Here is a 22,431-nt window from a genome sequence, read left to right as displayed (position 1 = left end):
GTATTAAATAAGAACAAAACACAAGTTACTTACTGCTTTTGAGACCCCCTCCAACCTGCACATGGGTAAGAACCAGGCAATGAAAGGAAGCAGACAAATTTCTGATGTAAATTGCATCAGCATGAAGAACCGCTTTCAGATTAACACAGCTAATTACAAGCTGATATTACACCATTTTCTGACCCCCTCCCCCAAAGAAAAAGCAACAGGTACTAAGCTCACTTGCTCGTTTACTCGTATACCTCAAACCCACTGATCCAATACACCAAAAGAAATCATGCGATGGGCATAACCATCATACAGCTTGAGAAATAATACACCTTAGATGCTTTTTATTATGGTCTTGATCCTTCAAGGTTAACATTTTCAAGCTTTTTCTCCAAAACCACGGGGTCTAGGAACTTTATTTCAAAAACCTGATAGCCAAGAGTCTCACCTAATTATGCAAGCTGGGGCTTCAAGGGGGAAAGAAAAAAAAAAAAAGGCAAAGGAACGCAGACACCCAGGGATTTATGGCAAAAAACGCAGTTGCTGGCAAAAGACTCATTGTCCCAAACTTCTTGCCTTTTCCCTTCCCCACCCACTCTGCGGAGGAGTGCATTTTTTTCCCCCAAAAAATGTGATGTACTGTAATCCTGTCTCACTAGCTTTGATTTTTCTCCTTTTAAAGAAGGAACCTTTTAATGTTCTGCCATGGATACTTCCCACTCTGCACACAGGCAATAAATTAGAACAATTATTTTTAAAAACTCCAGCTTTGCTACCAGCTAGATATCATTTAGAAGGAGGCAAAACAGCTGTATCGCCCTCGAAGCCAACCTCCTACCAAACCAGGGCTCAGAAATTACGGATATGATTTTACAGGCTGCATTGCAACGTGCTCCCATTGCTTTTTTTTTTTTTTTTCTTTAAAAAGGAAGCAAAAAAAAGCAAATTGTGCTAGGAGTGATGAAGCACCAATAGATGGGATGGAGACGGAGACAGTCACTTCCCAGCTGCCTTTGGCGTACAGATGTGCTAGGTTTGAGGATGCAAGTGATGGAAGGGAATACAAGGCATGAGGCAGATTTCCAGCTGTTGCAAGAGAAAAAATAATTATAAACTGGTTTTTAAGTGGTAAGGGAATGGAAAACCACTAGAAACTTGCCTCGATAGGTACTTGGGGAAAGAAAAAAAAAAAAAGAAGAAAAATACGAATGCAACTGGGACAGCCCCTTGGGAGAAAAAGAAAAATAAAGGAAAATAAATAAAGGGGGAAAATAAACGGGGGGAAATAAAGGGGGAGAAATAAAGGGGAAAATAACTCACTTTCTTCCCAGGACAGGTCCTGAAGCAGCACCGGGGAGGGGATCCCCCCACACACACCCGCCCCGTCTCCGCGGTAACGGCGAGGCCCGCGCAGGCCGCCCGGTTGCCGGGGCCGCGGACAAGCCGCCGCCAGCCGCGGCAGAGCAGAGCAGGGCTGGGCCGGGCCGGGCCGGGGCGGCTCGGCGGGCGGCCTGGGGCTCGGTGCCGGGGCGCTGTGCCCGGCGGGCCGGCCCCGCGGCGGAGGAGCAGCCCCGCGGCACCTCGGCATGTCTCAGGCGTGAGTAGCGCGGGGCGCGGGGGCCAGGCGGGGCGAGGGGCCGCAGGTGCCCGGGCGAAAACCCCGTTAAAGGGTTTTTTAAAAAAAAAAACAAAAAAAAACCAAACAAAAAACACCCCCCCTCCAGGTACCTCCAGAGGAAAACACCTGCCGGTACGAAGGGCGGTACAACCGGTTCCGCTGGGCCTTGTTCGCTGGTGCGAGGCCCGGGCGCCCTTTCCCGCCGGGCCAGGCCGCGGCGCCGGCCCCGGGTCTCCCCTGAGGCGGTGGCGGGGGTCAGCCAGCCCAAGGGGTGCTTTGGAAAGGGCGGGATTCGGCCCCGCAAAGGAATCGGATCACCTCAGCAGTGCTTAGGCCAATATTAATATTATTCTTACTCAGACACTAGGCCCTTTCCTGCTTGCAAAAAATACTTTTTCCTCTCTTACTGACCAAAATTTGCACATACTGAGTTGGTTGGTTTGGGTTTTTTTTTTCTCTAATGAACTCCTCATGCTTTCAGCACAACACAAAGCTTTAAAAGTTTATTTGCAATAACCAGACACTGATGATGGCATTGGATCAAAGTGCCTGCAAGGAGCCATGCTAATTTCTCCAGAAGTATTAGTAAGATACCAAGGTCCCATGTTAAGAAAGCATTATTATTGCCACGCTACAAAGCTGGGAACTTAACTGTGAGCGTCTTTCATGACATTACCCTCGGTATTTTGTTGTTTGCTGCCTCTGGGTCCAGGAGTACTGGGCATAACCAACCCAGTTTGGGGCAGCTTTTGGTCCCAGTTCTGAGCTGGATGTGGCTTGCTTAAGTTCAAAAAACAATAGTACATTAAGGGGAAAAAAAAGGGCGGGGGGGTGGGGACCCAACCTTGGGCAGTATTTGTTACCTGCTGCTCCTCTCCTGCATGTTCAAGGCCTGACCTGGTCAAACCTGACCATATCTAGCAGGTTGTGAGCACAGCCTCTGCTGGCTTCTTATCCATGGCCTCCTCCTCCTCCAGCATCACAGGTACCAGCCTCAAAGCCTCCTGCTTCTTTTGCTCAGTATTGTCTTTCCAAACTCCAGCTCTTTGCCAGGTAAAACCTCTCAGGCTCTAAAACATCCTTCCAGCCTCAGAACTAGAGCAGCATTCCTTGTCACCTCCACATTGGGTTTCCCCTAGCCCAGCCTCAACGCATTTTCAGTCCCAGCCAGATACCACCGCCAACTCCACTGCATTCCAGCCAGGCAGCTTCCTTTTCCTTGGCTCAGGAGAGAATGGTGACCTGAGAGGAATAAAGAAAAACATCATCAAGGGCACAGCAGAGACTGTCTGGGGGCTCTGTCCAAGGACACAGAGCCAGCACAGCCTCCAGCAGCTGTAAGTTTGAGGAAGGCTTGGTTAGGTCCATGGCTAATCTGGTGCAGGACTTGGCTTGTAGTAGCACTAATCGTGCCTCACACTGGGCATGGTCGCTCAGTTAAGGGAAGTTCACAAAGTAATGGATAGTAATCTAAATTGCATTGTTTAAAAGAAAACAAACAAACAAACAAAACCAACCAAAAAAAAGCCACAAAAGTAGTTTGACCTCTTCCTGAGAGAGTTATCTCAGAATCTGTCATTCCTACTGAGTGTCTGAATCACGGCTGCTCTTACTTAAGCTATATTAACACAAAAAGAATTGAGTATAGTTGGAAAATACTTGTGTTTCAACTGTTTGGCCTAACTCCGTTTAATTTTAATAGAGGCAGGGCTCTTTAGCATTTCCTGTAGCATTGCCAGCATTGAACAGCAAGTCCATATAAACATGATACACATCTCTCCACACCACATGACAAAAATATATACAGTTCTGTTTCCAAACAAGGTAGTGGTGCTGGTAAGGGGCTCCAATCTGACATTGATGCTACTTGGCTCACTTAACTATAATCACTCTATTAGCTGTGCACAGCACGGCATTTATAGCTAGGTTAATCCAGTCCTTCGTAAACAGAAGTCTGAATATATACCAGTTCATCAACCACTGCATCTGTAGAGCTTGAGTTAAACAATGGGCTGGATAGTTTTGTTTACTGTATTCTACACCTCAGTCAGTGTACCAAGTTTTCTGGGCAGTTTGTGCTTTTCTTTGTTGCCCCAGCAACAGGATTCAGGTTATCACCTGAGAATCTCAGCATTCCTTTAAAAAAAAAAAAAAACAAACAAAGAAAACCCCCAAAAATGTGAATCAAAAATGCTCCTAAACCATCAGGAAAATAAAAAATATTAAATTCTCTACCTAAGTATACATGGCCTTAAAGGTTTAATTTCATGATTTTTAAATGGTTGGGGCTGACAGTGCTGGTAAAGCTATAAAAAAAAGTTATCTTAACGTTTACTGTTCACAGCCTTGTGCATTCCTCCCCAGGACAAAGCTGAGTTGTCATCAATGCCAGTAGTTACAAAATAGGAGCATGCTTTCCTTTTGTCCTAGGCTATCTTGTTTTGCAAGGTACAGCTGAGTTGGTTCTCAGGTAAGTTACCGAGGCTACTGTTACATGATTGTATGATGTTATCCTGGCTGGGTACCCTAAATCATGCTAAATTAGAAGTATTTTAAAAGCCACGTGACAAAAATGTCTTATAACAGACTGCCTTACTTGAAGGCAGTGAAGCAAAGAGCTAATAATGCACGGGGTTTATGAGAAAGAACTTTGGTACTTTGGGCAAAAATATTTTAGGGGACACCACCTTATTTAGCTAGGAATAGAGATGGCTGCCTATCTTGCCATGTCACATGGAAGACAGACTCCATCCTACAAAGAGGTAGGCACATCAGTAAGTCACAGTCAAGTTTATAGTACCGATTTTTCACTACTGTACAGTCACGTCCTGTGTACTGTATAGAAATGCTACACAGCACATATAGCTTTTTTTGAGCTTGAGGTAAACAGCTGCTTTTTAGACATCTGGAAGAACAGCTGCTACACACAGAGAGAAATTGCATGCATCTCATGCAGCCAATTGGACATGCTAGACGTAGTAAGCGTGTGTGCAGGGCAGTTGTCTCGCATGCACCACAAGTCAGAGCAGTCAGACTGGCAACTTCTGCGGTACAGAGTCACACTGCACACAATTTACGTGGCTTGGATTTCAAGTATTTCCAGTCAGTTTATGGGGCATGCTCACCATCCTCAAGGCCCTGTGATTTTAACAGAGGCACAGTCTAAAGCTCACAGAAGCATGTTATTCCACTCCTTTAGTAAGCTTTGTATCAGGATAGAGAGAGTACACTCAGAAAGCGCTCAGCTATATTTTTTTAGGGTCAGTAAGCTCCAGCAGCCAGCCAAAAGAAAAGCCAGCATGTCCAGATGTGCTTGACATTTTCTAAGGACAGTTGTAGTGCTCACAAGAGAGCATACCCATTACAGTTGCTGTAGGGTTGATTAAGAAGCGCTGGATGTATGGCACTTCCTAAAGTACTCAAACCCCAGCATTTACCTACAGATGTACATTCTGTTCCAGACATTGAACAGGAAATTTACATAGATGGTTTTGCATTTATGTTTTCCTGCTGCATTTCCTCCTCGTTTATGAATTTGTTTACCATTTACTTGACCTGTAAGATCTTGACCAGTAATTTCTTAACTTGCCCTAACATTCCTAGTCCAGACACGTTCAAAGCTCAGTCTTGGCACTGCTACCATTTTTACCAGGTTTTAATCAGCTACAAGACATTTGCCACTGCCACCAAGGAGCTTTAAACAATCCAAAAGCTTTAAAATTTAATCTCGTGTCACAAATAGAACTTAGATTAATTCAGTGGTTAAATATTGATCTAAGACAAGTTCTTTAGCATTTCCCCTTCTGCTTCTGACAGAAACAACCAAAAGAGAGCTATGTATTTTTATATTACATCCCCAAAGCTCAGTTAAAGAAAATTAAGGTTGCAAAACCAAAATGTAAGAAAATTTCAGTGCAACTTTTAATCCCCTCTTCTCTCTCCTACTTAACATGGCTGTACGATGCAGTTTCTTATGTTGTGATCATATCCTATTTTCTTCCCACGGGGCCCCAGCCTCATTCAGCGATTAGGCTGTTGTTGAATATTTCTTTTTATCCCCTCATTCAGCGTGTGGCCCCAGGCCATATTCTTCAAATTCCATCCAAACGCCATAATTATTAGCTTCCTCCTGGGCATTCCTAGCATGTTCTCTCTCATGCATCTCCCAAGCATTCACAGATTCATCTTTGCCCCTCTTTCCAACCCTGGTGAGCATTAGCATGTCATCCTGCTTATGTTAAAGCAGGAAAACAGAGACAGAATCAAAATGATCACAACTAAGACTCAAAGCTGCAACTCCCTCCCGTGCCTCCCTTCATCCTTAATGAGCAGGTAGGGAAAGATCTTGTGCATTACTCATACGTTGTCGGCTTTGGGAAAAAGCATTGTCAGTGAAAATATCCCAGCAGCACTTGTGCTAGAAAACAGTGAAAGAAGAGGCTACAGTTTTCAAGAAACTGAGTGGACCTTATTAACTTTGAGCTTAAAGCTTCCTGATGCTAGCAGAGGTAGAGCAGCACCCAGAGACAGCATTTGACCTTTATGCATGCAACTGTAGGCAGCTGGACAGGTGATTGCTCTTTCCTTTTCTAAGGAAGAAGGAAAACAAATTATGCACATAGGATGGTTAATGCTGAAATAAACTTCATTACTACACCCACTAAAGCATGGTGTAGACAAATGCTGCTTGGAGCTTGAGTAGGTAGGGTCTTCGCAGCTCTGGCCTATTTCTAGCTATCCATCTCTCAACGAAGAGCTCACTGCAGGATCTGCCACAGCAGTGCTACACAGTAATTGGATGTAAGTTACCAGAGCTCTCCTTCCCCATCCTTTCACGCTTCCCTGGCCAGGAGAAATACTGCTTGCAACGGAAAGGAGGCTGCTGTTCTCCTCCTTACCTGAGAGAGGGCAGCCTCCAGCCCAGGCAGGAGCTGCAGCCTGATAGACAGAAGGATGGCCCTTGGAGCTGGCTATAGCAAAGTTCAGCCTAGAATAATGTCTCCCCAACCTTAATCGCTTCACGATGTCCTCCTGTTAGAAAACAGCCATTTTTCCAATCAGCCTCGTGAGTTTAGCGTGAGACATGCTGAGGTGTGGTGTGTTGCCCCCGCTGCTTAGTGAAGCAGGCTTCCTCACCTTCCTTCCAGTTTCCCGTTACATTTATGACACAAAAACCTTTTATCCCCTATTCACTTTCTGTCATAAGTGCCAAAGACTGAAATTGGAGATGACAGAAGCATAGAGCTGTTCACGTTAACAATGCCAGCAGGCTGTATGTTTTCTTCCCCTGTCACAACCAAAGCCTATTGAGATTTATCCTTTATTTTCCACAAATGCTTCAAACTGTAGAATATCATGGCTAGAGCAAACATGCTTAAAAGAAGTCATCTGGCAGCGTTACATTCACCACCAGTTAAGAAGTTTGGCATAATTGTAAGCCAGATCTTATTTTAGGAGCAAGGTGGGCCTGACCAGGCTCAGAATCGTGAGCCTGTGCAGCTCCAGACTGCAGGCTAAAGGATTTTAAAACAGGAATTGATTCAGACAACCTTTCAGTCAATTCAGTTGTGTCATAAGGCCACACTGATTTCTGCTTCTGTCTGTACCTCTCCACCCCCAAAAAAGTTTTGTCTATAATAAGATGAAAGAATAAAAAAAAAAAAAAAAAAGGGAGGGCTACTCCTATAATATATTTAGCCCAGCAATCACCATGTAATACCTGAGCAGGTTGTAGTGGGAGAACAGGTAACTGTTGACCTGGGTAAGCCAGCAGTCATTTTAAGTCTGGTGATTTTTAGAAAGCGAGAAGAAAAAAGAAAAGCAGCAACAGCATTTGTGCAAGCCCCTTTTCCTCTCGAGGCCTCACTTTCCCCTCCCAACCTTTGTCTCTTGTTTCTTTATTTTACAGAGGCTGCAGGGCAGGGTTTCCCTCCCCCATGTTTGCCCAGGGCTTAGGACAATGGCTGACCTGTCAAGCCCCAAGTATCTAGAGGAGACCCTGAGGACTGGCCCCTGCACACACTTCCTTGTCGCTAGACCCATGTTTAGGTCTCCTGTCGTCTGCTCCGTGACTGTTGGCTTGATTTGTGCGGTGGTGAATATGTGCTGGGCTCCTTGTGCCTGCAGGAGCCGGCAGAGCACAGATCCCTGCTACAGCCCCTTGCTCTCACAAGCCCTGCTAATGCTTTCCCCATTCCCTATTAGATGGCCCAACACAGCCCAATCTCATCTTCTGAGAAAGAAGAAATGCAGGTAGTTTGCAGTGGCAGCATAGACGCTTCAGAAATGTTTTAACACACACACACAATTTAGCACTCATTTAATCAAATTAGATGAAGAGAGCTGGGCCAAGTCAGAGTGAAATGTTTTCCTTTTCATCTCTTTACATGTGCCCATCCATCACAAAAAACAGTAGGGCCCATGGAGCACTACACTCTGCATTTACATGGTTGGCATGTGAAAGTGTGAGATATTTCTGTCCTCGGAGGACAGCCCAGAAAAACCAGGCATCAAAGAAGCCTGGGTTCAGCCCATATACAAATCCAGAGACAGACACAGCTTGGAGTGCAAACTGTGCCATGTCCTGGAATAACAGAAATAGTGTTCCCTTTGGCAGCTAAGTAAAAACACCAAGACACTTTGGGGGCGGGGGAGGGGGGGGTGAAGAAAAACCACACATACAAAGGTAACCCCACTGATGCCAGATTCCACTACTGGCTCAAGAGTGGTCTGAAGGACAGTTTGCATGCTCAGCACAAATCCTTCCAAGAAGGGCATGCTGAAGTCTCAGAACCAGTTCAACACAAGTAAGCAGGCTAACCTCAGCTGTACTCAAAACCAACACATTTTTCTAAGTGTAAGAAGAGATGGGTCAAGCAAACATGCAGACTTAAAGGGCCCTGGAATATTAAAATGAGGCAATGCATAATTTGGCAGGATTTTAAACATCTCTTTATAACTTAAGCAGAAAAACATATTTGTAAGCTTCACTCTAAATAAGCAGATCAGGCTTTATTTTGAGCAATAAAAGTGAGATTCAAACTAGAAGTCATGCTATGGCAAAAGAGTCTTCTTAAACCCTTGTTTTAAACTCCATGGGAGTGAAGAGAAGAGACATCAGTTAAGAGGTAAAGCCTTGACCTTCCCTCCAAGCTGTAAGCTGCCAGAAAGCACTCTGGGGGCTCTGGAATTAAGTCACCTTATGTGTTTTTTCCTCATCCCATTACAGCATTGCTTATTTTCCCCATAACACTCCTGTTTTGTCGTTGCTATGACAATTTGCAGCATTACTTATACTGCTATACACATGCAGAGATTAGGAGACAGACTTCTTTCTTTTTCAGGATTTAATAATCTTATGCCTTGAGTAGGAAAATTAGGCTCAGTCCTGCTGGGTACCTGCACTAGTAGGCTGGTTAGATGCTCTAATCCAATCTAATTCTGATGCAATATCATACTTGGGCACAGATACAGCTCACAACCTACCTGTTACAGAACAGGAAGAAGCCTACGAGATGAACCAGTAACAGTAAATAGAAAGCTAGCGCACTCGAGGCTGCGTTGTACTCCCCCTTCAGCATATGGAAGCAACTTCGAGGGAGTTTACAACTTAGTGCAAAGGGAGACTGAGCAAATAGGGAAAAATTCAAGTAGAGACTTGGGGGACACATGCTGTCTGATTAACAGGCAAGAAGAGTCAGTCCTGTCCTTTGCTTTTAACGTGTAACCTTGAAGACATGCATTACTCCTTCTGACTACCCTTGAACACGTTTGTCTCCAAAGCTGAAGGGCTCCTCAGGATTATAGCAGCTCTGCCAAGTCCCCCAGAAAGGGTTATCAACACCAAGCCATCTGATGCTTCAAACTCATCCAGAAGGGCTCCCATTTGGACACTAGTAAAACCTGAAGTAATTATTTTAATCCTGTTTTGGGGAAGGGAAACAAATGGCTGTGCAAGTGTCCTGTACTTTTTAATCAGGGTGAACCAAAGAAACACTCAAATCACATTTCTGCTTGCACTGTCCAGTTATCAAGTATCTGCTGTTCCCCATCACGTGCCTAACGAACAGAAGCACTAGGGCCAGGTCCCTGCAAGGTGTCAGTCACCCTGACCACAACAGGTACACAGGAGCTATCATTTTACCACAGCTGAAAATTAGAAGCTCCACATCAATCTTTTCCTTTAGTACTTCGTTTTTCAGTGGGCCTGTCACTTCTTTTGCCCTCATTTACACAGAACATCACTGCTGCAAAAGCTACAAACACACCATAATATCCATAGTCTTAACATCTGACCCACAGCAACATGCTTGCTATCATCTTAATGCTTATCTGATAAACTAATTCTTTATGGAAGCAATTATGTTCCATCTATATTGCGCTATGTTAACACACTCTGAAGGGCTAGAGCACTCCGCCCCCCTCCTCCCTCAAGAAGTCATTCTAAATATAAAAAGAAACTGGATATTAGCTAGCTCAGCAGGAGGAACCACTTGACATTCCTCAGTCAGAGGAGGCAGAAAGGGAGATTATTGTAAATTGGAGTGGACAATTGTGGAGTCGGTTCTCGCTGCGGTACAATCTGTTGTCTCCACGCAATAACCTGCATTCGAAACGCTCTAGCCCGAGGATACCCACTTGTTCATAAATCAGCGGTATGGTTGTGGGGACAGCCTACAGGGCTAGGCTTCCTCAAAGATTTATAACCTCCCCACTATCAAATGGTCTGTGAGTAGGCCCAGCTAAGTAAGTACAATACCACGTTGTTTCCTTCTGTGCTGGAAAACCCTGTGAACCTCACACCAGTATACATTTTTCGTGTCCTGACTTCAGAGGAAGTGTACAAAACTACCATTGATCAACCAGCAGAGCTGTTAGGTCAAAGCTAATACTGGTCTTGTTTGTGCCAATCTTCTCCACTCTGTTGGTTTTATTTTGTTTATCTCCTGCACCTGGGTTAATTGCAGCAATTGAGTGATTCGGGTAGTGCAATGGGATGTAAATGAAGTAGGAAAAAAGGAAGGGGAAAGACCTGGGTGGGCTGCAGAGGCATTAGGAAAAGCAAGACCAGCTGCATCCTGCAGAAACCCAGGTCAGCTGAAAAGTATAATATGCACTTTATAAAGTTAATGGTGCAAATTCAATAGCAGGGTTCAGATTGGTGGTGTTTTTGCTGACTGCTCCAGGGAGTCCCAACAGTACCATCAGAATCCTGGACATGCAGCACACACCCCACGCTCGGGGCACTTGTGGGCTGGAGTTTGTCCTGTCCACCCCACTGGTCTCTCCCATAGCACAAGCCTCAGGTCATTCTGTACTCTGAGATTAGGAATGATAAGATCAGCTGACAGATCTCCAGCTTAGGCATTTATTATCAAGCAGAAGCAATGTTAACAGCCGCCCAGCTTCCTTATCAGAATTAATACACAAGCACTCCCTCAATGCTGCTCAGACCAGCAAAAGGTCTGCTCTGAAAGTTCATCTGATGGAGGCAGGGCCTTTTACTGTCTTCATCCTTCTTTGAGAGGCTCTAGATGTAGCAAGCAATAGCTTGCTTAAGCACGTGGATGGGTCTCTATTGCACCGTTGAGGCCAATGGCCTTTATTCCTAGATCTAAGAAATAAAAGCCAGATTTCCCTGTTACCTTGACCCATAGTTTTCCCCTCCTCCTGCAAACCCGACAATGTGAATCAGCTGTTTTTCTCCCAGCATAATTGAGTCTCAGCACAGTGCAGAAGAAATTTCTTAGCTCTGCTGGTAGAGAAGCATTTTCAAAGATGTAACATTTTTTTGACACCTGTCACTCCCAAGAGAGAGTCTCCAATTGGCAAAGAGAGGTTACAAAGTAGAACAGGACCTAAAAGGGTCTTTCACTACCACAGATGTTGGCACCTTTCAGTGACAAACCTACCATTTGAACTCTTCTCTGAATAAAAGCCTCATTTTGTCCAGAGTCCATTTCCTGTTACTTTAGGATGATTTCTCACAATATTCATCACTGATCTGCTTTTACCATGAAAAGCCACTGACAGCCAGTCCATGCTAACATCAGAGCTCCACCTGTTCCTACCAAAACTACCAAGTAAACAGCATTATCACTTCTGGAAATGTAGCTGGCCTTAGGTGACATCTTCCATGTCACATAATCCTCTAGCCACTGGACCAGAGATGTAGCAATTGCTTGGAGTGCAACACTTGCTGCCATAGAAATAAATTACTTTCCTCACTTCGTATTCTAAATAGTGCCCAAGCTATGCTCTACCATTAGCACTAATACGGCCTTTACCCTACAATTAGCTCTGAGCAACCACTTCAGAAAGGCAGAAAAGCAACACATGCTTTAGAAACATCAGTTGGTTCTCAGCACAAACATGGAAAGACCTGAAAGAGACCTTTGCCCACCATAAGGGCTTTGAGGGGAAGACACCTTTTCTATTAAATGATCATCTCAGCATGACTGAATGAAACTCACGACCCTATCAGGGTTGCAGCTTCAAGCGTATGTTTTGGATGAAGTCAAAAAGTTTTTAACTTTTAAGCTCTTGTTAATAAAGCAGCATTTTAAGATTCCTATTTTTAAAACGAGAAACTTTTGCTAATGGTTTTTAAAATGCACTGTAGTTAAAATCTCTTTGTAAACATAATGGCTCACATTTCCAGGCTTGTTTTGAGAAATCCACACACATAGAGCCCTGGAATCATTGTGTGCTAACTCTTACTTTCATGTCAGGTTAACATAGTCTTCTCTTTTCAATTAGCACTTACAATAAGATGTGGACAGATGCCCAGAAAGACCTCGACATCCAGCTCCAAAGAGAAAGAGAAGAGTTCCTCCAGCCAGAGAAGGACCGCGTGGAAGCGTTCAAGATGTTAGCTACTTCCTACATCAAATACATGCAAATCTTCCGTAACTTGGAGACGGCCCACGACCAACTCATTCACCAGCAGAAACGGATGGTGATTCAGCAAGTGCTAGATGGCGTGATTGGCCGGATCCTGGAGATAAAAAAAGAGATGGTGGAGCTGGAGAACTCGGAGTTTCATTACATTGATAATATCCTGGAAGATCTAAAACTTCTCCCGGTAGGTCTACCTCTATTATGAGCAAATTCATAGGAACTTTGCCTATCCCGTGTTTTAAGGGCAGTCACATTTACTTGCAGTCTGTAAAGTTCCACCAAGTGATTTAGCTTCTTGCACAGTCACTAGTGTAGTGGATGATCAGTAATTATGGTATTTTTTATTACAGATCGGTGTATATTTGATCTATGATGAGCATTATATATTAGAGCAAGATTTTAACAGCTGATCTGCTTGATCAATATGTTGCATTTCTGCATCTCCATAGCAGCACAGGCTCTGTGGATCTTTCACTTCTACATGTCCTAACATGAAGTCATATTAGCTTAGACAGCTTCACTATTAATGACAGTGGCTTGACTCTGCCCAATTTTAGTGTGGGATTAGATAGAAGATGGGCAACTGATAACCAAGGTACAGTCCACTTCAGTGTGCCCTTTGCGTCACTGTGAATCAGCCTGGCCCCAGGCCTCTTCCAGAGATTACAGGTAATGCTAAAAGTTGCATTGTCTGGTCTACTAGTTCGTAGTACAATGAACTACTAAGATGAGAAATCTGAGACAAGTCTTGTATTGTAAAGGAGGCAGGAGCCTGGACCATATTCAGCATCCAGGGTTCAGGACTGCCTGATGTAAAAGCAGCCCCCTGACAGACAGCCCACTAAACCAGATGAATATGACAATAAGGCAAAGTCTTGAAGCAGCGCTCTAAAAGCAGTATAAAAAATTAGCTGCAAAGAGGTGGTTACTTCTCTCGCAGACAGCTCCACCTATTGTCAAATTCACGTACCGCTGCTTTTCTAAAGAAAAAGTTGGAGCTTAAATTACTGGTTTTTTCAGGATCCCAGTTATAAGGTGAGATAAGTTGCCTTATAACATTATTTTGAGATTTTCAAACATGTTTCCGTTTGTGATTACATGTCGATTTCACTGTGCAAATTTAGGATAGTAATTGCCATGGATTTTCACCAGCTCTTTACCTTCTATGTTAATTGCAGCAGAGAACTATTTTAAACTATGAGAAGTCATACTAGAGAGTATAAACACATATCCAGGGAAACTGAGCCTTCAAATCATATTTGGAAACCGTTAAGCACTGCTGTTTTCATGACTTCTCAGTAAATCCACCTACAGCAAAAAAAGTTGGCAAGTCTGAAAGGTCATGCTTGACATCTATTAAAAAACAAGCATAAATTCAAATTCCTGCACCACACCTTAATTGTAAGAATGCATGACATACCTACCTACTAAAAAAAAAAAAAAAAAGGCACTGAAAAGATTTCAGACTTTTTCAAAGTAAACATTATTTTCCATAGTAGATAGGAATACAGATTTATGGGGTTTTAAGTAATCACATGTTCTTGGTTACAAAACAAAATTACTGGCCAGTGCTTGACAAATAACTTCTGTTTCTTAAAGTATGTGCCCAGAAAGGATACCTCTAGACCTTCCTTTTACTGTATTATCATGGGCTAAAATCCAGCATGATTGTAGGCAGATAACACAACAGAGTAGTCTCGTTTTATATTTTATACAATGATATTGCATACTTTTTACTATGTCACTATAAGGCCAAGCTTCATCTTTCTTGAGTTCCGTGCCTTGTGTTTTTGTATGGTTGCCTTCCAACACTCAGTCATTCCATTTCCTGGGGTAATTGTAAAGGTATTTGGATACACAAATTCCATGTGGAGCTGGGAGTGGCTAAAAAGCTGCAGATTTGACTTCAGGATAAACATCACAAGCCTAACTTTTCAATGCTGGGCCCCAAAAAGAGATTATGAAGAGAAGCAAGCTGCCTACTCCCCACCCCTCCAGCCCCAGTATTATGGCTTTGATCTCATCTTTACAGTCAGTAAAAGTTGCAGTCCAGAACCACTTGTAATTAAAGCCCAGGTTAGATGTCAGAGATACTCATCACACCTACACTGACTTACGCCGCTACCTGACAGTGTACAAGTCCTCTTATCCTATGTGGGGGTGTCCAGACAAACCGCTTGATTCCTTATACCTAAAGACAGCCAGATTTGTAATCTATCATAGAGCGATTTGCACAATGTATAATCATTTCCATCAACAATCAAGGATGTTGGAGGGTGCAAACAGGAGCTTAACAAGACAAATATTTAGAAACTTTAGCAGACCAGACCTCTACATTGATAAAATCAACAGGGGTAAACAGTCCTACTTGGAAGCTTTCTTATGCTGCCATAATAGGGATGTCCTGGTCTGCACAGTATGCAACTGAGGGAATTAGTAATGAAATCTTTAAGTTGTCAGTTCACAAGGGCTGTTTTCATCGGCCACAGCCTTCCCTGCAAAGTCTTGCTCTAGGAATTGGAAGGCCTTAGAGCTCAGAAGCACCGCATTTACCATGCGCCTGTGTCAAGGCAGGAGCAATGCTTGTTCTTTACAGCCAGCACTTTTCTCCTCTGTATCTGTCCACACCAAAGCTGGCATTGAGGCTGCAAAGGATCAAGTCAAAGGTCTCCCTGAGCAGGTCAAAACTCACCAGTTTCCATAGCAGACAGAACAGAAAGCACTGACAGTGAGTGCAGCATCAAGTCTTGTACCTGTCTTAGGCTCCTTGGACAAAAGGACAAAGTACCCACATACACCTAGGGACAAATTATTGCGTAACTTGACCATGCAACTCCTCATGAGTAGTGTGACAGGGTAACTGCTGTCTGTTTCCCCCATGCCTCCTTCTATCCTTCTGGGTAAATCATTTGCTTGAGAAAATATTCTAGATGTTCCTTAAACAGTATATAGGGAATACGGCACCAGTATGAAGACACATTCCCCATCCCACCCACCCCAAAATATACTTGCCAGTAAATATTCTTGGAGAATTATTTTGTCTTCAATAGGATACAAAGAACAGGTTATGTCACTCTGCAGCTTCTTAACTTTTGGGGTGGTTTTTTGTGTGCCTGTGTGTCTTTTCCATTTCTCAACAAGAGTGAAATCCTACAGGAGAAGAATCAGTAGAAATGTGAATCAGTTACATTTTTTTAATGATAGAAACGAGTGAAGGCAGCCACTTCTAATCACACCTGATTTTGAGAAGTGACTGAGATATCACAGACAGTGACAGTTTGTCTACAGGTGAAAATAACTGTAGACGAACAGAATTGTGCTTTGGTTCCGTGTAATGGTTAAAAAAAAAAAATGCAAGAGAACAGATCTGTTTTTCATGTTGATTAAAAAAAGAAGTAGGATGATCATACAACCCAAGGTATTCAATTAGGTAGAAATCGTGTTTAAGTTTCTAGCAACTCTGCCAAATATTTTAACAGTTTAATAATATAATTGAGCCATTATAAAAAGAAAGATTACTGGGCTCCCATGGTTCAGAAACTGGGTTGATTTATTTGTTTTTGTTGAATTCAGTCTTAAGAAATTACAAAGTAACAGCTCAGCAGCTGTTACAGAGGTCAAATTCCTCAAAACTCCAAAATATTCAACAATCTCAGTCCAATTTAATTGCTTTGTAAAGGTGTTCAATTAGTAAGTAATGTGATTTTAATGCAGTTCTAAAAAGCATCTCATGACTATTTCTTCTTCTAGGAAGACATAGAAGTACCTATTCCAAGGTATTTCATTAAAGAAAAGCTGGAAGTCCTGCAGCAGAGGGAGAAAATCCTTGATCGGATTTTGCTTGATGCTGGATTGCAAACACAGGTAACTACACCACATACCTACATAATAACATGCTTAACTTTTTTAGTTTGTAGCCACACATGTCTGAACACGAGCCGCTGAAGTGAAAAGTACTTTTATAGCAGTTAGGAAGTAAAACTCTGTCTACGGATAAGGCACAAATAGAAAGTAACATTAAATTTTCCTGTCTTAACAATATCCAGTCACATCTTGAGTCTGGTTAAGACTGAAATGAATCAACTCTGCTTTATGCGTGTGAGGGTGTCAGAGAAAGGGCAGCACTTCGGCCAAATTTAGTAGGTGCTTTATTTGTCTAGCTAACTCTCATCACATAATTAGTCTTACTGAAATCAAGTTGGGCTTAAGTTTTACTGAAGCAGGATTCCTAACCAGAACGGGCAAAACTCAGAGTTCAGGTCAGCACAACTGTTAGCATTCAGTTGTCTATAACCTCTGAACAATGACTGCAGTCTCTTCTGTACAGCTATAGAGCTGCAGCTGCTAGGAGGAGTAGAAAATTGAGTTTTGGCAGAGCAAGAGTCATTACAGAGAAGTACATGAGCGCTCCAGTGAAGACTGTTCTGGATTTGATATACTTTTGACCTTTTGGAAATGGCATATTGCCTACAAGCAGTCGTTGCTAACTCCTTGAAATAAGGAACTGTGCCTACATGTCTGGATGACTTAGATTCATAGATGTTATAGCCATAAGAGACAGTCCCAACCAGACCACTTAGTCAAACTGCTGCACTGCCCCAACCATTGAATTCTCCACCAGTAATTATGCTGGTAGGGGAAGTCTGTGTATTGATCCCACAAAGCAACAGGGGGAAGGTTCCCAGGGAAAGAAACAGCACCAGACAGAGGCAGGCTGCAGAGACAGAGTGCAGGCTCTCTGCTCAGTTACTTTAATGGGCAGCTGCAGTCCTCTTGGCCTCCACAGTAAATCTCTGGGTAAATTCTCTGCTCTTCTTAGTAGTCCGATGTTGGTCTGTGCAGATCCTCTGTTTCAGCACATTACATCTTGAAGCCTTTTTGTATCCCACAGTTCTGCTGTCACCCCTTTTCAGCATGGCATCCATTACAGATGAGACTATCTGGTGTGCAGCCAGCTCACCTGGGAGCACTGGGCTCTTGCACTTCAGGCTCTGGCAGGGTCCAGGTCTCCCTTGCCAAGATACCACAAGAGAGGCACAGGATTCAATAAACATGAATAAAATAATCACACAGTATGAATCCAGTGCCCTGTGCTGCACTTCAGTTCAGTCACCACTGGAATTGCTAGAGGGTTGTCAGCACTCCTGCATGCATCATAGCAAGCCACGTACACTCAGGAAGTCTCAACTGCTGTATAGACCACTGTATTCTTCAGTGTCCATAGCAGTGTTACAAGCAGTGTAACATAAATCAAAAACAATAGAGTTCATAAGAGGAGTCTGCTCTGCAGATCATTTGTCCTTCTATGTAATTTTGTTATATAAAGCCCTGCTGAAAGTGTAGTATAGTGAGCTCCACACAATATATATAGAAGCATTAAATGTAAACTGTCTCCAATCAGGGGATTAACGTCAAGAAAGGACAATAATTCAGTTTTTCCATGGGGACCATGAGGGGTTAACAAGAGTTCTCAGGAGTGAGAAGGGGAAGTCCCTCTCTCCAGCTGCACTGTTCTGATACATTTTTCCCCAAGTGTTTTCTACTTGGGCTGGGCTTACCAGGCCTGGGCTGGCTCAGAACTGCCTGTCCTTCCATTCAGCAAGAGAGCTGGAGTCCCTGCAGCACATCCAGAAACCCATGCCTTCAGAAAAGTAAAAGGAAGGCATTCCATAGCCTAAGAAATTCCTATGGTTCTTTAGGTATTTTTTTCTCAAATGGATAGTCCAGCAGGATGCATAAGCCATATAGAGCTGTTCTTGCTTCTCACTATAGCATCAGGCTTTCCTTGTCACACATCAACACATCAGGTTCTCCTAAACGTCCTCAGAAAAACACATCTCTCAAGATACCAAACTTACAAGATATTGCAAGATAGCACTGAGACAGGAGTCTCTACTGTTTGTGACAGGGATTTTTTTGTCTTCAAAAGTTTCTGCAAGAAGTTCATTCATTGTTTCATTTGCTAACCGAGATAGGCAATTAACAAAACACATAACTCTAATACTTTGCTTTGTCCATTCCTTTTTGGCTGTGCTGTTGAAGAAACCCGTCAAGGCCATGACATTTGAAGAAGCCATTAAAATGATCCAGGTTGCAGAACGGGCTCGTCAAGGCCGTTGTCGAGCAGCATTCATGAAGCAAATTTACCTTGAAGAGAAGAGAGGAAGACAAACTAAACTTCAGGTCCAGATGGGTGCGAGTCCAGATGCTGCTGCCACTTGCATTCAAAAGGTGACACCTCTGATTTAACAACAGTTCTGGCAGAACCAAATGACAATGTTTTGTTCAGAAGAACAGCAGTAGACAGAAGCACAGCTCGTAGGATGGGAAGCATTCTGAAATTACAGCTTTCAGGATGTCTAGCAAGGTGACATACATCATTTAAACCACTTACCAAAATGAGACAGGACCCTAGATGTAAGATCAATGGAAACAGTCCTGCACTGGCAATGCTAGATGACTTTATAACCTACATGTTTTTCCATGCTGATTTTTATGACCTCAGTTGCTCTTTCTGGCATCCCCTTGGAATCCAGTGCATTACAGAGAATTCATGCCTTTTCCTGTGATGTCTGGGGAAATAGTTCATTCCATATCTTGAAAAGATGACAAAGGGAGATCACTGCTAAATTCCAGAAAAAGTCCTTGCACATGAATAATTCAGACAATTCAGCCTGATGAGAACAGGAGCTCAGTCTAAATCTTAAGTCTAAACACTTTTTGAAACCCTAATGTTGTTGTATTTAAAAGCTAGATATACCAGTGTGAGGGGATAACAAACCTCAGAATTTGTTTAAAAAAAAAAAAAATAGCAGATGGCAACCTGTTAGAGAGTAATAGTTTCAATTGTATATTGTGCCTTTCCTTCCTCTATTTGTTTTTTCCTGTGTCTGCCACAGTAAAGGAAGCTGTAACAAGGCCCATTTATCTCATTAGAGTTTTGTTTACAATTCAGGTTTGGCGTGGATATATCCAGCGCAAGAAAACAGAGAAAATGAGAGAAGAGGAAATGATATTTCTGGGGATGGTAAGTAGTGCTGGCTAGAGAATATAAAATGCCACAGTCCGTTTGTTCTTCAGACTTTTGTAATTTAGCAGAAGATGAGAAATTAATTTCTAAGATTCTTCCTATTTTAAAAGGAGTCTCTAAGAAGTACAGAACTAAACTGCAATGATAGATAGCACAGAAGTAGCACTATTTGTCTTATGCTGCATGCTTTTGTGCTATATATACATAGTCCGATGTATATGGCAGATGTGGAAACAGGCGGTGTAGAATTTGCCCCAGGTTCTAGGGAATTTGACCCAGGCATGACAGAGCAAGGAAATTTTATTAATCGATTTTTAATTCATAATTCCAAGACACTTGAGCTGTCTTATTCCTGGAGCAGAACTAAAGCAGCAAAGTGTCCTGTCCCACCCCTTTGCAAACCACTGCATATGTATGTCAAGAGTAAGGAAAAGGGACATTAGAACTGCCATATTAATATGTCAATATTTCCACATAGAAATAATCCAAATATTCCTCACATCATACTGCAAAAGAAAAAAAAAGAAAGCACCCTTTCCAGAAGGAACCTCTTCCTCCCACAATTAGAGAAGGTACATCTGCTCCCACCAACATCTTCCTTCCTAGCAAGTACTTGAGAAAAAGTATAAACTCTTTACAGTTGACATTTTCTTTGGCCACCACCAATTCTTTGGGTGCCTTCATTAGGCACTAACAGGTGTCAAGTCTCACAGCTCTCTTCAACTCCAGCTACAGTAGCACAGCCCTTGTACCAAGTTCTAGTAAAGCTGCTTCAGAGCACCACATTATAGAAACATTCATTATTGCTCTATGTTTGGTAGGTTTATTTATACCTCTATGTTCTACAGTTCTTATATGATTAATTTATAAATTAATCATTTAATTTTGAATTAAAACATGCTTTCTGCTTCTCCCAGACAATTTGCATGATTTTCTTGCCCAGCAATGAATGGAATTGCCCTTAGCTGCGTTATAGGTTTATGAAAACTAATTGTGCTGGTAGCATACATCTGACAAACATGTATCATCAGTTAAGAATGAGCTTAAAATCTTATCTTTAGAAAGTAACATGTACATTTACCCAAGCTTTGCCATGTTAAATACAACTTATGGATTTAAAAAACACCTTATGGGTTATTGCCTTTAATATCTGCTGGTCATTAACAGTAAGCGTGGCCCGCATAGCTAAACAGAGCTTTGGGTGCCAATTCTGCCTCTGTTTAAGACAAAGAAAATTTCCAGAGATTTTAACTTAGTGCAGCCCTAAAATGGTGAATATTTGGGATGTACTGAAGATTAATTAGAAATTACACCTTTTGCAAAACAAGGGATCATATCCTATCAAATCCCATGACAGTTTCTGTCAAGTCTTAAAACTAGAGTCTTAAGAAGGAAATCTTGAAGTCTGGTATCAGTTATTGGAGGGTTCACAGCAAAACACTCTTTTCATGGTGGCCAATGGTAGGAGTAGCTGATAACTAGGATGTAAATAGCCTAGTTTATGGGGAGGAAACCTATATGATCATAGGGATGAAGGGAATTAAAACCAAACACATACAGCATATTCATTTCCTGACCTCCCTTTAGGAGCAAGAGAATTGATGTTTGCAGCTCTGCACTCAGACTCATTACTCTTTATCAAGTATGTAATCAAAGGATGTAGGGAAAAAATTGATACCTCTAAATAATAAAAAAAATCTGTTCATCTTTCTAGTGTTTTTATATTCCCCATTTGCGTTTCCCTTTTACTTTTCATGCTGCATTCCCTTCCATGGTCTCCAAAGGAAGTGAGTGGCAAGCAGACATCGGTTCACACTGATAGATAGGCAGTGAGCTTCAAAGGTCAGGTCCCTTTGATGTATGATCACGTCAGCCCTCTAAAAAATGACCACAGATCTTCATGTGTAAATATGTTGAATTTGCTTTTCTAATGCTGCACGACTTAGATAAATTAGAAGACCTAGCCATCCATTACTCCAAGTCCATCCCAAAGGAGACTTGACTTTTACTGCAATAAATATAATTTCTCTTATAATTACAGTTGTTTTAAAAATGTCTAAGTTACTTGCTTATAAATGCTGCTTTACAAAAAGAGCTAGTCCATTTGAAGTTCTGAATAATGATTTTTGGAAAAATTCAATTGTGTTGATCTAAAAAATACAGAAATATGCGCAAAGACCAAGAATTGTCCAGTCTTTTACTTAATTCAGTATTATTTTCTTTACCATCTACTTGCTTCAGAAAAATTTATGTATCTTTTCTGGAATTCAATTCTATTTCATCTTTTTCTTGATGACAGAGTAGAAGCCTATGTTCCAGAGATTTTTCTTGGCTCAAAAGTAAAGCCTCATTATTATTATTATTTATTAAAGTTTAATTGCAGAAACAGCATGATTCCCTCAGCACATGTTTTTCTAAATCTCCGATAAATCACAATTTGCAATACCAGTTTAATTTGTAAAGAGAAGCAAGCCTCACTAAGAGCACATATATCTTGATAACTGTATCCTGACCTGTTTCCTGATCATCCTCACGTTGCTGCCACAATGCTGTTTACTAGAAGCTCCACCATGACCAGCGTAATGAATGTTCTAGGCATAGATCTGTGTTTAAGCCACACCGACCACACTGTTGTTGCAAGAAAACACATTAAATTGTCTTGAAAACATGCATGCGCTGCCCAAACAAACCTGCATTTCCTTGCTCTGACTGTTTCACTGTTACAACCCAATTATAATGTACCATTTTTTTCAGTTTTTAAACCGGTGCCTGCTTCCACTTGTCTAATTCTGGCGTTTATAAATTCCCTGTCATTAAACACCCCAGTGAGAGGCTTCTGTGACTGTTTCATTTTGCTGCAGTGCAAACTAGCTATCAGCCTAGTGTAACTGGATGT

The 22,431-nt window shown here is 42.3% G+C and overlaps 1 protein-coding gene across 2 annotated transcripts in view; it reads left to right on the top strand.

Moving 5' to 3' along the window:
• Positions 1-1,401: 1,401 nt before the first annotated feature.
• Positions 1,402-22,431, top strand: part of IQCA1 (IQ motif containing with AAA domain 1) — a 112,189-nt gene continuing 91,159 nt past the window's right edge. For both annotated transcript variants that reach the window (XM_052793468.1, XM_052793467.1), the window contains exons 1-5: positions 1,402-1,585; positions 12,365-12,689; positions 16,256-16,369; positions 18,548-18,736; positions 19,461-19,532. In XM_052793468.1, coding sequence (XP_052649428.1) covers positions 1,575-1,585; positions 12,365-12,689; positions 16,256-16,369; positions 18,548-18,736; positions 19,461-19,532 — 711 coding nt within the window. In that variant the 5' untranslated portion in view covers positions 1,402-1,574. The remainder of the gene's footprint in view (positions 1,586-12,364; positions 12,690-16,255; positions 16,370-18,547; positions 18,737-19,460; positions 19,533-22,431) is intronic.

The sequence above is a fragment of the Harpia harpyja genome, chromosome 7 (assembly GCF_026419915.1).
Source record: "Harpia harpyja isolate bHarHar1 chromosome 7, bHarHar1 primary haplotype, whole genome shotgun sequence".
NCBI classification, from domain to species: domain Eukaryota; kingdom Metazoa; phylum Chordata; class Aves; order Accipitriformes; family Accipitridae; genus Harpia; species Harpia harpyja.
This window is presented reverse-complemented; position numbering and strand designations above follow the sequence as displayed.